The 14,913-nt window shown below is 43.2% G+C and overlaps 1 protein-coding gene across 1 annotated transcript in view; it reads right to left on the bottom strand.

The window, feature by feature from the left end:
* The window catches only part of LOC125546509 (ruvB-like protein 1), a 33,063-nt gene extending 32,932 nt beyond the window's left edge, over nt 1-131 (bottom strand). The window contains exon 1 of the mRNA XM_048710747.1: nt 44-131. Within this exon, the coding sequence (XP_048566704.1) occupies nt 44-131 (88 nt within the window). The remainder of the gene's footprint in view (nt 1-43) is intronic.
* Between the last annotated feature and the right edge of the window lie 14,782 nt (nt 132-14,913).

The raw sequence follows: 14,913 nt of genomic DNA, 5'->3' as shown, positions 1-14,913 counted from the left end.
ATCCGCCCCGGCGCCGAGCCACCTCGCCGCGGCTTTTCATTGCTCGCGAGCAGGCCGGCAAGGGTGGCGAGGACCATGAGATGTTCCTCTGCCAGCAGCGCGACAAGTGCCTCCTCGTCGTCCGAGTCCATCGTCGAGCAGGCAAATCGCCGAACACCTTGCGGGCGTGGTGGGCGCACACCCGCCAGTACACCGCCCTACGCGGCCGGAACGCCGGTAAAATCGCCCGGACAGTGGTGGAGATGCAGCCGCGGTGAAACCTCCTCTCTTTTCCGGCGGAGAATGGCCTATCTAGTGGTGGTGGGCGGTGGGTGGCGCCGGGATCGGCAGGGTGACGGCCGAGCGCGCAGGGGGTAGGAGGTGAATCTGGACGAATGGCTTGACTTTTCGCCTCACAGTGTGGGCCAGGCGTGTTTTTTGCTTGCGCCGGAGCCCCCGAGCGCCCCCCCCCCAGTGCGTCGGGTTCGGCCTGTGATCGTCGGGCCCAAAAACGGGCCCAGCCGGTGGATTTCGACCGCTTGGGGGCGCGACCGCTTGGGGGCATTTTTTCGGCGCCGGCGCGTAAAAAGTCGCTTGGGGGCCTGTTGGGGGTGCGGCCGCACTAGTAAAAAACGGGTCTTTAGTCTCGGTTCTAGAGGGCCTTTAGTCCCGGTTCTAGAACCGGGACTAAAGGGTCAGGACTAAAGGCCCCCCTTTAGTCCCGGTTCTGTTACGAACCGGGACTAAAGGCCCTCCACGTGGTCGCTGTCTGGAGCTCCACCTTTAGTCCCGGTTGGTAAACACCAACCGGGACTAAAGGATATTTTACGATTTTTTTTATTTTTTTTCCCAATTTTCAACTTTTCGAATTATTTTATAATGTATTCTCTAATCACCCCTCATCATTCCAAATCATTTAACTTCCCGACCGGTCACCCATCCTATCACTACTCCAGCCTGAGCACGCTTAACCTCCGAGTTCTATTCCCCCTAGTTTCATAGTCTACACTTGTTGTTTTTTTCACAATAGTAAGATGTCAATCCTATTAACCCTCGGGAGTTTAGCTTGAGCATGAAGTCACATGTTTCACTGTTTGAGTTTGAAATTATTATTCTAAAAAACAATAATTATTTAGTAACACTAATATTTCTTGAATAAGTAGTTTGACCATAGTTTGACCAGATTTGACCAAAATTCAAAAAAATGAAATAATTATTTAGTAACGCTAATATTCTTGAATAATTATTTAGTAACAATAATATTATTGAATAATTATTTAGTAACACTAATACTTATTGAATAAGCAGGTTGACCATAGTTTGACTAGATTTAACCAAAATACAAAAAAAACTGAAATTTGAGCATAACTTTTTTCCTTTTAGAATTTGAGGATTCTAGAAATTTGCAAAACGGCCTACAGCAGTCAAAATCAGATGCGGATTTTCATGCTGAACATTTTGATATTTTATATGTTTTTTTCGATATCGTATGCAAAAGTTATAGCCGTTATACTTTTTCATAACACTTTTTTTTTGCAAAACATGTCCAAATTTAAGTTTTTCAATTTTCCTAACTAGTAGATATAGTCATATAACTACATCTTGAAGGATTTTATTTTTTGAAGTTTTTATCATTTTCTTTTGTTTTTTTCAAAACTGAAATGGCGATACACTGGGGGGGGGGGGGGGGGGGGGGGGGGGGGGGGTAGAGTTTGAGACACGAACCCTTTTAGTCCCGGTTTGAGACACAAACCGGGACTAAAGGGCACCGCACCCTTTTTTTCTTATAGAGGTGGTTTTGGAAAGTATGAAATTAGCTTTATCTTAATTTTCTTATAGAGGTATATTTAATTTGGAGCGTCAGTGATGTCTATATCCAATATCTATATCTACAAGTAGTGTTTTTTGTGTATTATTTTCCCCTTCGGAACAAAAATGCTACTCCCTCTGTTCCTAAAGATAAGTCTTTTTAGATATTTCAATGCGGACTATATACAAAGCAAAATGACTGTATATACACTCTAAAATATATCTATATACATCCGTATGTAGTCTTTATTGAAATATCTAAAATACTTATATTTAGGAACGGAAGTAGTATACATTTACTATTTCAATCATAACTTATTGAATGAAATTGTAAGCATCCGCAAACTGGACACCGATTAGAATTTAAAAGAGAATTTTATATAGGCCCTATTTTCATTTTGATCTGTCCATGCCACCCTTGCATTAATATTCATGTTCAGATGTTCTATTCAGTGCAAATGCTACATGTATGTGCTTATTACGTCAGCATGATTGATATGTTTGATGCCCGTATAGAGATGCTACTTTGTTTTATAGTTCATCGTTTCCAAACATTTCTTAATAATCTCCATTATTATTAATGAAATGGCACCATAATCTGTCATATGGTGGTAGGAAATGTGGTTACATGGAATTCTGTATCTTTTTAGATAAAGAACTATTATCAAATAAAATCTGTATATGAATTTCCATATCTCTTGGTTATTTTATATATACATTACATATTATTCCTAACCAATTTCTTAGTATTAGTTATGGTGTGTTTGTTTGGGCTGTAATTTCTTAGAACTATTATCAAATAAAAACTAAGTTGGATGAGCTTAAAGCATTTATTCACCAGTACAAGTTAAATATGCTTTAAAAAAATTAAATATATGTATTTTCTAGTGTACATCATCATTTATTCCTAAAGGAATACTGGATATGCCCATTTCTATTGCTACAGTACAAGTTAAACCATCCCAACTCCATAGCAGTACTACTCCAAACAGAACTGGAATTATTATATTTTTTATGGATTTCACAAATTCAGCAGGTTGAGCATTTTTTTGTGATTTTCTTGATAAATCAAATATTAGAGTAAACTTTCATACTTAGCGACAACTTGATTTAGTATAACATGTTGGTTTCTGAACTTGGTAGATCAAATCTTCCAGGAAAGCTACGTGTGTGCAAGCTAGCTAGACAAGCACACAAGCAAACTGCTAGATTGATGAACAGTAGGGTTCAACATAATATAGTACTCTGTAGCACAAAGCTCTCTCTTTCTCTCAAGTACAAACAGCCCACGAGCAGCAGCAAGCAAAGCAATAGCGATCAGACAACAAACAGCAAACAACAGAAGTAGCAGCAGCAAACAGCAGGGCTGGCCCATTCATGAGGGCACCAGAGGTGAGCCGGAGCTACGTCTCAGAAAAGACGAGATATAACGGTTGCGGGCAACAGGAGACAATGCAGGTGTTTTTCTCATGCAAGGGGCAAGGGGAATTCGAGTTGACGCATGAAAGCCAGGATGTGGACACTCAACTCCAGAATGAATGAAGAGCAGTGAAGTAGCCTCTAACTCAGATTTCGGACCGATATGCAAAGAAAGACACGAGGGCTATATCTCGCCTTCATCGGTTTTTCTTTTTGTTATTTCTATTTTGAGTTTTTAGTTTGTTCTTTTTATTTTTATTTTTATAAATACATGTTGAATTTTTAATACATGTTATATATATTTGTTTATACATGTTCAACATTGTTTTTATACACGTTGAAATTATCTTGGATTTATCATGAACAATGTTGTAAATACATGTTTGAACATTATTGTGAAAACATGTTCAATATTTTTAAAGTACACATTCAATATTTTTTAACACACATTGAAAATATTTTTTTCATATACATTGACTTTTTTTAAAATACATCAAGAACTTTCATATTTTTTACAATACACACTGAACATTTCTTTGTCTACTCATTGTACATTGTTTGAATATGCACAGACATTTTTTTAGTACACGTTGAACACTTTTCAATACATGATGCATTGTTTTCATTAATGTCATGAACATTACTTTTTAAACATGTGAACATTTTCAAAGTCACAAATCTTTTTTTACTGAAGCAAACAATTTTTAAAACTTGAGTGAATAAAGTTTTTACACTGTGATTTTCTTTAAAGCATGTGAACATTTATCTGAATGGCACGAACATTGGTTATGAAATGTACAAATATTTTCTCAAAACCACAAACAAACATTTACATTTCCCCAACATTATTGTAATTTGTGTGAACATTTGAAAAATTAAACAAAGTATAGAAATTCATAGCTGGACTCGAGCTCAGATGATCGCAAGAGAACAGTAAATTCCAAAAAGAATAGCAAAAAAGCTCACAATATATGAAATTTCTTGTACATCAAAATGAACAAGTTTTCCATGTGTGCGCAAACTTCCAAGAGAATATGACATCGGGGGAGTTTGGGGCAAAAAATACAAAATTTGTGCTCCAAAATCAAATATTTTTGAACCTTTCTCGACATTTAGATTTTTTTTGCCTAGAGCTCCTTTGATGCCACATCACCACGAATATTTCCAAGCTCTTAGGGAATTCGTTAAACTTCATTGTCAAAACATTATATTATTTTTGAATTTTTCTTCATTCGTAGGAGCATCTAAGCTCGTATACTGAAACATCGTCGTCAACAAAGTAACTTGTCCATATACATATGAGGAATTTTAAATATAAGCATATGTAAGAAAACAGAAAAAGAAAAGCCTCGCATTGGAAAAAGATAACTAAAAATAGAAAAAAATGTAGTTGGCTGGCCCACTAATAGTTACCCTAGAGCAGTCATTGTGTCTCGCAGTAGGAGAGACAAAGCCAGAAATCACTAGTTAGAGGGTACCCCTTATAGAGGTCCCTCTCATCTCCTTTGCAGCGACAAGTGATAAAACAATTTGAAAAAAAATGAATGAACTAAAAACACAAAACCCCAAGGCCTAATGTTAATAGGTTTTGGAAAAACTTAAACCAATAAATAAAAAATCGTAAAACATGAAAAACCGAAGCCGTAGAAAATAAAAATAAAACCGGAAACAAAAAAGGAAGCTAGAAGCACTAATGTGCTTTTAGTTTTTTTGGAAAGGACACATGTGTTTTTTCTACTTTTTGAAAAGCATAACTGTATTTTTCACTTTTCGATAAGGATAACTATGAAAGCACATATGTGCTTCACGCCGAAGCACAACTATGCTTTTCGGTGAAGCACAACTATGTTTTTTTCACACGGTATGCTCATACGAGGAAAACTAAAAAAACACGAAAACCTAGAAAAAACAAACAAAACCCCAAAAAACCCACAAACCCCCCAAAAAAATCAAAACCAGTGAAAAGGTTAAAAAAAACATGCTCTCGCGGGTGCGTCCAACACTCGACACATGACGGTGTTACGAACCACGTGTCGCGTTTGGGCCTCCTCATGCTGCTCAACGGGTCTCCCACACAAGTTGTACCCACCACTTCCTGAAATGTTGCGGCCAAAGAAGCCTGACTTCACCTTGCACTCGGCGGCCTAGATGAAGCCTAGCCTTGTCGGCGCCACTTGGCTAGAACTTGGGAGCAACTAATCGAAGTTTACCCCTTGGAGGGCTCCCACAACGGTCACTTTCTTCAGCCTAGGAGCTTGTCAACTGGTGCGCCCAGCCGCCGCCACAGGTCACGCGCTGGCGCGCCCTTGAAGTTTTTTTGCATGGGCTTTTCTTTTTTTTTGTTGATTTTAAGCTTTTTAGCTTTTGTTTGGTTTTGGTTTTGACAGATATTGTTGTTCTTTTTTCTGGAAAGCGGTGCTTTTCTCCATGTGCTTTTCAAAAAGAAAAAACACGTGCTTCCAAAAAATATATTAGAAAGTACATCTTTGCTTCTGGGTTCTTTTTTTGGGTGTTCCGTTATTGGTTTCGATATTTTTCCCCTGTTTCTTTTCTCCCATTTTTTGTGAAAAAGTATTTCAAAACATACTAACATGATATTCAGTTTTGAAGGTCTCGATGCAAAAAATCCAACGGTGAAAATTGTTCGTCATTGGACGCACGGTTCAAGAGATAAAATGTTTTGAAAAGACGAAGCTATGAAAAGGGACAATTTTTCTATGTAGCGACATGCAGTGCACCACTTGTCATCACCAGAGAAGAGAAGATGAGAGTGACCTTTGCAAGGGGTGCCCTTTAGTGATTTCATCGAAAAAAGCTTTCGCCCACTTTATATATAATGCACAGCCACACCTTTACATGGTTATGAGGAGATCCTCTTACAAAGCAGATCACAGAAAAAACAAGAGAGCAAGAGAATCCACACCCTACCACAAAGTAACCTAGACTACCGACAAGAGACGAAACAACACATCCAAGGGAAAGCATCGGGCCTGGTTGCAACACTCACAAACAAAAGTTATCCCCGGAGAGGGCCCTTGTCCTCCCGCTCCGGATCATGGAGCCCGAGCCCATGTGCGGACATCGAGGAATGACAGTGTGCCAACAAGGACCCATATAGAAGATAAGGAGTAAGTGAAACTGCCCAACGCTAGGGCCGAAGAAGCTTCAAGATAGGATCCGCAAATGTCCACCGATGGCGGCACAACACATCGGAGGCAACCTGGGCTCCACGACGATGCTCCCAAGAGAGAGACGACACAACGTGTCGCCGCCGCCACGACCGAAGAAATGGTCAAGGGTTTTCACCTAGTGTCCCAGCGCAAAGAGATGGGCCACAACGATGCCTCCCAAGAGGGATATGACACCCACGGGTATCGCTGCCGCTAGCGCCGTAGCATAGAGCTTTCGCCTGGAACCACTCAAACGGGCCACACCGAGGGATCCCGAGCACCTTCCCACCACGAGGATGGACATGTCGCCACCCAACTAGACCTCCAAAGCACGATCTGGGAACCGTCATTGCTGAGGCACCACCGATCCGATGGTCCCGCAAAGCTACATCCTTTGCCACCCACATGACCAAAAAATGCATCCATCATCACTGCCAAGATGCTTCCTAAAGCCAAAATGACAGTCCGAGCTACCGTCCCAGTGTCCAAGAGACCCCCCCCCCCATTCATCGCCGCCATCGCTCACAACCCCCACCAGCCGCCAACAGGAAGAGGCATGGGACGTCATCCAATGATGATAGCACCATCCTATGTGCAGAAGACGGCGGCCGTGACCCCCTAGTCGGGCAACCCATCTGGCTTCCTGAATACCACTCTGCCCTATATCAGGCAAGGAGTGGGCACCTCGAGCAGGAAGTCCCCGGCTCGAGGCCGAGCGAGGCGGCCAGCGGCACCCCAGCCATGACCACCACATGAGGCAGGCGGTGTCCCTAGCCCCGCAGGCTGCAAACACCAGCCAATCCGATGAGCCTACCCGAGCCCCATATCCGTGTTGGGGAACATAGTAGAAATTCAAAATTTTCCTACGTATCACCAAGATCTATCTATGGAGAAACCAGCAACGAGGGGAGGGAGAGTGCATCTACATACCCTTGTAGATCGCTAAGCGGAAGCGTTCAAGTGAACGGGGTTGATGGAGTCGTACTCGTCGTGATCCAAATCACCGATGATCCTAGTGCCGAACGGACGGCACCTCCGCGTTCAACACACGTACAGCCCGGTGACGTCTCCCACGCCTTGATCCAGCAAGGAGAGAGGGAGAGGTTGAGGAAGACTCCATCCAGCAGCAGCACAACGGCGTGGTGATGATGGAGGAGCGTGGCAATCCTGCAGGGCTTCGCCAAGCACCACGGGAGAGGAGAAGAACTTGGGAGAGAGGGAGGGGCTGCACCAAAGGCATAAGGGGTGTCTCCAGAGGCCCTCCTACCCCCACTATATATAGGGAGCCCAAGGGGGGGTGCGCCAGCCCTAGGAGATCCAATCTCCCAGGGGGCGGCGGCCAGGGGAGGTTTCCCTCCCCCCCAAGGCACCTAGGAGGTGCCTTCCCTCCTTGGGACTCTTCCTTAGGGTTCCCCTTTCACCCTAGGCGCATGGGCCCTAGGGGAAGTGGCGCCCCAGCCCACTTTGGGCTGGATCCCTTCTCACTTCAGCCCATGGGACCCTCCGGGATAGGTGGCCCCACCCGGTGGGCCCCCGGGACCCTTCCGGTGGTCCCGGTACAATACCGATGACCCCGAAACTTGTCCCGATGGCCGAAACAGGACTTCCTATATATAAATCTTTACCTCCGGACCATTCCGGAACTCCTTGTGACGTCCGGGATCTCATCCGGGACTCCGAACAACATTCGGTAACCACATACAAACTTCCTTTATAACCCTAGCGTCATCGAACCTTAAGTGTGTAGACCCTACGGGTTCGGGAGACATGCAGACATGACCGAGACGTTCTCCGGTCAATAACCAACAGCGGGATCTGGATACCCATGTTGGCTCCCACATGTTCCACGATGATCTCATCGGATAAACCACGATGTCAAGGACTTAATCAATCCCGTATACAATTCCCTTTGTCTAGCGGTATTGTACTTGCCCGAGATTCGATCGTCGGTATCCCTATACCTTGTTCAATCTCGTTACCGGCAAGTCTCTTTACTCGTTTCGTAACACATCATCCCGTGATCAACTCCTTGATCACATTGTGCACATTATGATGATGTCCTACCGAGTGGGCCCAGAGATACCTCTCCGTTTACACGGAGTGACAAATCCCAGTCTCGATTCGTGCCAACCCAACAGACACTTTTGGAGATACCTGTAATGCACCTTTATAGTCACCCAGTTACGTTGTGACGTTTGGTACACCCAAAGCACTCCTACGGTATCCGGGAGTTGCACAATCTCATGGTCTAAGGAAATGATACTTGACATTAGAAAAGCTATAGCATATGAACTACACGATCTAGTGCTATGCTTAGGATTGGGTCTTGTCCATCACATCATTCTCCTAATGATGTGATCCCGTTATCAACGACATCCAATGTCCATGGTCAGGAAACCGTAACCATCTATTGATCAACGAGCTAGTCAACTAGAGGCTTACTAGGGACATGGTGTTGTCTATGTATCCACACATGTATCTGAGTTTCCTATCAATACAATTATAGCATGGATAATAAACGATTATCATGAACAAGGAAATATAATAATAATCAATTTATTATTGCCTCTAGGGCATATTTCCAACAGTCTCTCACTTGCACTAGAGTCAATAATCTAGTTCACATCGCCATGTGATTAACACTCACAGGTCACATCGCCATGTGACTAACACCCAAGAGTTTACTAGAGTCAGTAGTCTAGCTCACATCACTATGTGATTAACACTCAATGAGTTCTAGGTTTGATCATGTTGCTTGTGAGAGAGGTTTTAGTCAACGAGTCTGAACCTTTCAGATCCGTGTGTGCTTAACAAATCTCTATGTCATCTCCTAGATGTAGCTACCACGTTCTATTTGGAGCTATTCCAAATAACTGTTCTACTATACGAATCCAGTTTACTACTCAGAATAATCTGGATTAGTGTCAAAGTTTGCATCGGCGTAACCCTTTATGACGAACTCTTTTACCACCTCCATAATCGAGAAAATTCCTTAGTCCACTAGTTACTAAGGATAACTTTGACCACTGTCCTGTGATCCGTTCTTGGATCACTCTTGTACCCCTTGACTGACTCATGGCAAGGCACACTTCAGGTGCGGCACACAGCATAGCATACTGTAGAGCCTATGTCTTAAGCATAGGGGACGACCTTCGTCCTTTCTCTCTGTTCTGCCGTGGTCGAGCTTTAAGTCTTAACTTCATACCTTACAACTCAGGCAAGAACTCCTTCTTTGACTGATCCATCTTGAACAACTTCAAGATCATGTCAAGGTATGTGCTCATTTGAAAGTACTATTAAGCGTTTTGATCTATCCTTATAGATCTTGATGCTCAATGCTCAAGTAGCTTAATCCAGGTTTTCCATTGAAAAACACTTTCCAAATAACCCTATATGCTTTCCAGAAATTCTACGTCATTTCTGATCTATGATATGTCGACAACATATATTCATCAGAAATTCTATAGTGCTCCCACTCACTTCTTTGGAAATACAAGTTTCTCATAAACTTCGTATACACCCAAAATCTTTGATCATCATCAAAGTATACATTCCAACATCGAGATGCTTACTCCAGTCCTCAGAAGGATAGCTAGAGCTTTGCATACTTATTAGCATCTTTCAGGATTGACAAAACCTTCCGGTTGTATCACATACAACCTTTCCTCAAGAAAAATCGTCGAGGAAACAATGTTTTGACATCCTATCTGCAAGATTTCATAAATAACGCAGTAATCGCTAATATAATTCCAACAGACTCTTAGCATCGCTACGAGTGAGAAAGTCTCACCGTAGTCAACTCCTTGAACTTGTCGGAAAACATCTTAACGACAAGTCGAGCTTTCTTAATGGTGACATTTACCATCATTGTCCGCCTTCCTTTTAAAATCCATCGATACTCAACAGCCTCACGACCATCGAGCTGTTCTGTCAAAGTCTACACTTTGTTTCCATACATGGATCCTACCTCGGATTTTATGGCCTCGGGCCATTTATTGGAATCCGGGCCCACCATCGCTTCTCCATAGCTCGTAGGTTCATTGTTGTCTAGCAACATGACTTCCAAGACAGGATTACGTACCACTCTAAAGTAGTATGCATCCTTGTCATCCCACGAGGTTTGGGAGTGACTTGATCCGAAGTCTCATGATCAATATCATAAGCTTCCACTTCAATTGGTGTAGGTGCCACAGGAACAACTCTTTGTGCCCTGCTATACACTAGTTGAAGTGACGGTTCAATAACCTCATCAAGTCTCCACCATCCTCCCACTCAATTCTTTCGAGAGAAACTTTTCCTCGAGAAAGGACCCGATTCTAGAAACAATCCCTTATTGCTTTCGAATTTGAGACAGGAGGTATACCCAACTGTTTTGGGTGTCCTATGAAGATGCATTTATCCGCTTTGGGTTTGAGCTTATCAGCCTGAAACTTTTTCACATAAGCGTCGCAGCCCCAAACTTTTAAGTAATGACAGCTTGGGTTTCTTTAAACCATAGTTCATACGGTGTCATCTCATCGGAATTACATGGTGCCCCTTTTAAAGTGAATGTGGTTGTCTCTAATGCCTAACCCATAAACTATTGTGGTAATTCGATAAGAGACATCATGGTATGCATCATATCCAATAGGGTGCAGTTATGATGTTCGGACACACCATCACACTATGGTGTTCCAGGCTGTATCAGTTGTGAAACAATTTCCACAATGTCTTAATTCTGTGCCAAACTCGTAATTCAGATATTCATCTCTATGATCATATCATAGATACTTTATCCTCTTGTCACGACGATCTTTTAACTTCACCCTGAAATTACTTGAACCTTTCAATAATTCAGACTCGTGATTTATCAAGTAAATGTACTCAACATCTACTCAAATCATCTGTGAAGAAAGAACATAACGATATCCACTACATGCCTCAGCACTCATTGGACTGCACACATCAAAATGTATTGCTTCCAACAATTTGCTTTCTAGTTCCATTTTACTGAAACCGAGGCTTTCAGTCATCTTGCCCATGTGGTATGATTTGCATGCCTCAAGTGATTCAAAATCAAGTGAGTCCAAACGGTCCATTTGCATGGAGTTTCTTCATGCATACACACCAATAGACATGGTTCGCATGTCTCAAACTTTTCAAAAATGAGTGAGTCCAAAGATCCATCAACATGGAGCTTCTTCATGCGTTTTATACCGATATGACTTACGTGGCTGTGCCACAAGTAGGTGGTACTATCATTACTATCTTTTGGCATGAACATGTGTATCACTACGATCGAGATTCAATAAACCATTCATTTTAGGTGTAAGACCATTGAAGGTATTATTCAAATAAACAGAGTAACCATTATTCTCCTTAAATGAATAACCGTATTGCGATAGACATAATCCAATCATGTCTATGCTCAACGCAAACACCAATCTCGATGGTAGAGGGAGCTTGCGATGCTTGATCATATCAACATTGGAAACACTTCCAACACATATCGTCAGCTCACCTTTAGCTAGTCTCCGTTTATTCCGTAGCTTTTATTTCGAGTTACTAATACTTAGCAACTGAACCGGTATCTAATACCCTGGTGCTACTAGGAGTACTAGTAAAGTACACATCAACACAATGTATATCCAATATACTTCTATCGACCTTGCCAGCCTTCTAATCTACCAAGTATCTAGGGTAATCCTGCTCCAGTGGCTGTTCCCCTTATTACAGAAGCACATAGTCTTGGGTTTGGGTTCAACTTTGGGTTTCTTCACTAGAGCAGCAGCTAAATTGTTGTTCCATGAAGTATCCCTTTCTTGCCCTTGCCCTTCTTGAAACTAGCGGTTTTACTAACCATCAACGATTGATGCTCCCTTTTGATTTCTACTTTCGCGGTGTCAAACATTGCGAATATCTCAAGGATCATCATATATGTCCCTTATATATTATAGTTCATCACGAAGCTCTAGCAGCTTGGTGGTAATGACTTCGGAGAAACATCACTATCTTATCTGGAAGATCAACTCCCACTTGATTCAAATGATTGTTGTACTCAGAAAATCTGAGCACAAGCTCAACAATTGAGCTTTTCTCCCTTAGTTTGCAGGCTAAGAAAATCGTCGGAGGTCTTATACCTCTTGACGTGGGCACAAGCCTGAAATCCCAATTTCAGCCCTCGAAACATCTCATATGTTTCGCGACGTTTCAAAAACGTCTTCGGTGCCTCAACTCTAAACCGTTTAACTGAACTATCACGTAGTTATCAAAACGTGTATGTCAGATGTTCGCAACATCCACAGACAACGTTCGAGGTTCAGCACACTGAGCGGTGCATTAAGGACATAAGCCTTCTAAGAAGCAATGAGGACAATCCTCAGTTTACGGACCTAGTCCGCATAATTGCTACTATCAACTTTCAACTAATTTTTCTCTAGGAACATATCTAAACAGTAGAACTATAGCATGAGCTACGACATAATTTGCAAAATCCTTTTGACTATGTTCAGGATAATTAAGTTCATCTTATGAACTCCCACTCAGATAGACATCCCTCTAGTCATCTAAGTGATTACATGATCCGAGTCAACTAGGCCGTGTCCGATCATCACGTGAGACGGACTAGTCAACGTCGGTGAACATCTTTATGTTGATCGTATCTTCTATACGACTCATGCTCGACCTTTCGGTCTTCTGTGTTCCGAGGCCATGTCTGTACATGCTAGGCTCGTCAAGTTAACCCTAAGTGTTTTGCATGTGTAAAACTGTCTTACACCCGTTGTATGTGAACGTAAGGATCTATCACACCCGATCATCACGGCGTGCTTCGAAACGACGAACTGTAGCAACGGTGCACAGTTAGGGGAGAACACTTCTTGAAATTTTAATGAGGGATCATCTTATTTACTACCGTCGTTCTAAGCAAATAAGATGTATAAACATGATAAACATCACATGCAATCAAATAGTGACATGATATGGCCAATATCATATAGCTCCTTTAATCTCCATCTTGGGGCTCCATGATCATCTTGTCACCGGCATGACACCATGATCTCCATCATCGTGTCTTCTTGAAGTTGTCACGTCATCTATTACTTCTACTACTACACCTAACGGTTAGCAATAAAGTAAAGTAATTACATGACGTTTAAGTTGACACGCAGGTCATAAATAAATAAAGACAACTCCTATGGCTCCTGCCGGTTGTCATACTCATCAACATGCAAGTCGTGATTCCTATTACAAGAACATGATCAATCTCATACATCACATATATCATTCATCACATCCTTTGGCCATATCACATCACATAGCATACCCTGCAAAAACAAGTTAGACGTCCTCTAATTATTGTTTGCATGTTTTACGTGGCTGCTATGGGTTTCTAGCAAGAACGTTTCTTACCTACGCAAAGACCACAACGTGATATGCCAATTGCTATTTACCCTTCATAAGGACCCTGTTCATCGAATCCGATCCGACTAAAGCGGGAGAGACAGACACCCGCCAGCCACCTTATGCAACTAGTGCATGTTTGTCGGTGGAACCGGTCTCACGTAAGAGTACGTGTAAGGTTGGTCCGGGCCGCTTCATCCCACGATGCCACCGAATCAAGATAAGACTAGTAACGGTAAGCATATTGAACAAAATCAACGCCCACAACTACTTTGTGTTCTACTCGTGCATAGAATCTACGCAATAAACCTGGCTCTGATACCACTGTTGGGGAACGTAGCAGAAATTCAAAATTTTCCTACGTATCACCAAGATCTATCTATGGAGAAACCAGCAACGAGGGGAGGGAGAGTGCATCTACATACCCTTGTAGATCGCTAAGCGGAAGCGTTCAAGTGAACGGGGTTGATGGAGTCGTACTCGTCGTGATCCAAATCACCGATGATCCTAGTGCCGAACGGACGGCACCTCCGCGTTCAACACACGTACAGCCCGGTGACGTCTCCCACGCCTTGATCCAGCAAGGAGAGAGGGAGAGGTTGAGGAAGACTCCATCCAGCAGCAGCACAACGGCGTGGTGATGATGGAGGAGCGTGGCAATCCTGCAGGGCTTCGCCAAGCACCACGGGAGAGGAGAAGAACTTGGGAGAGAGGGAGGGGCTGCACCAAAGGCATAAGGGGTGTCTCCAGAGGCCCTCCTACCCCCACTATATATAGGGAGCCCAAGGGGGGGTGCGCCAGCCCTAGGAGATCCAATCTCCCAGGGGGCGGCGGCCAGGGGAGGTTTCCCTCCCCCCCAAGGCACCTAGGAGGTGCCTTCCCTCCTTGGGACTCTTCCTTAGGGTTCCCTTCACCCTAGGCGCATGGGCCTAGGGAAGTGGCGCCCCAGCCCACTTTGGGCTGGATCCCTTCCCACTTCAGCCCATGGGACCCTCCGGGATAGGTGGCCCCACCCGGTGGGCCCCCGGGACCCTTCCGGTGGTCCCGGTACAATACCGATGACCCCGAAACTTGTCCCGATGGCCGAAACAGGACTTCCTATATATAAATCTTTACCTCCGGACCATTCCGGAACTCCTCGTGACGTCCGGGATCT

Source organism: Triticum urartu, chromosome 3 (genome assembly GCF_003073215.2).
Source record: "Triticum urartu cultivar G1812 chromosome 3, Tu2.1, whole genome shotgun sequence".
NCBI classification, from domain to species: Eukaryota; Viridiplantae; Streptophyta; class Magnoliopsida; order Poales; family Poaceae; genus Triticum; species Triticum urartu.
This window is presented reverse-complemented; position numbering and strand designations above follow the sequence as displayed.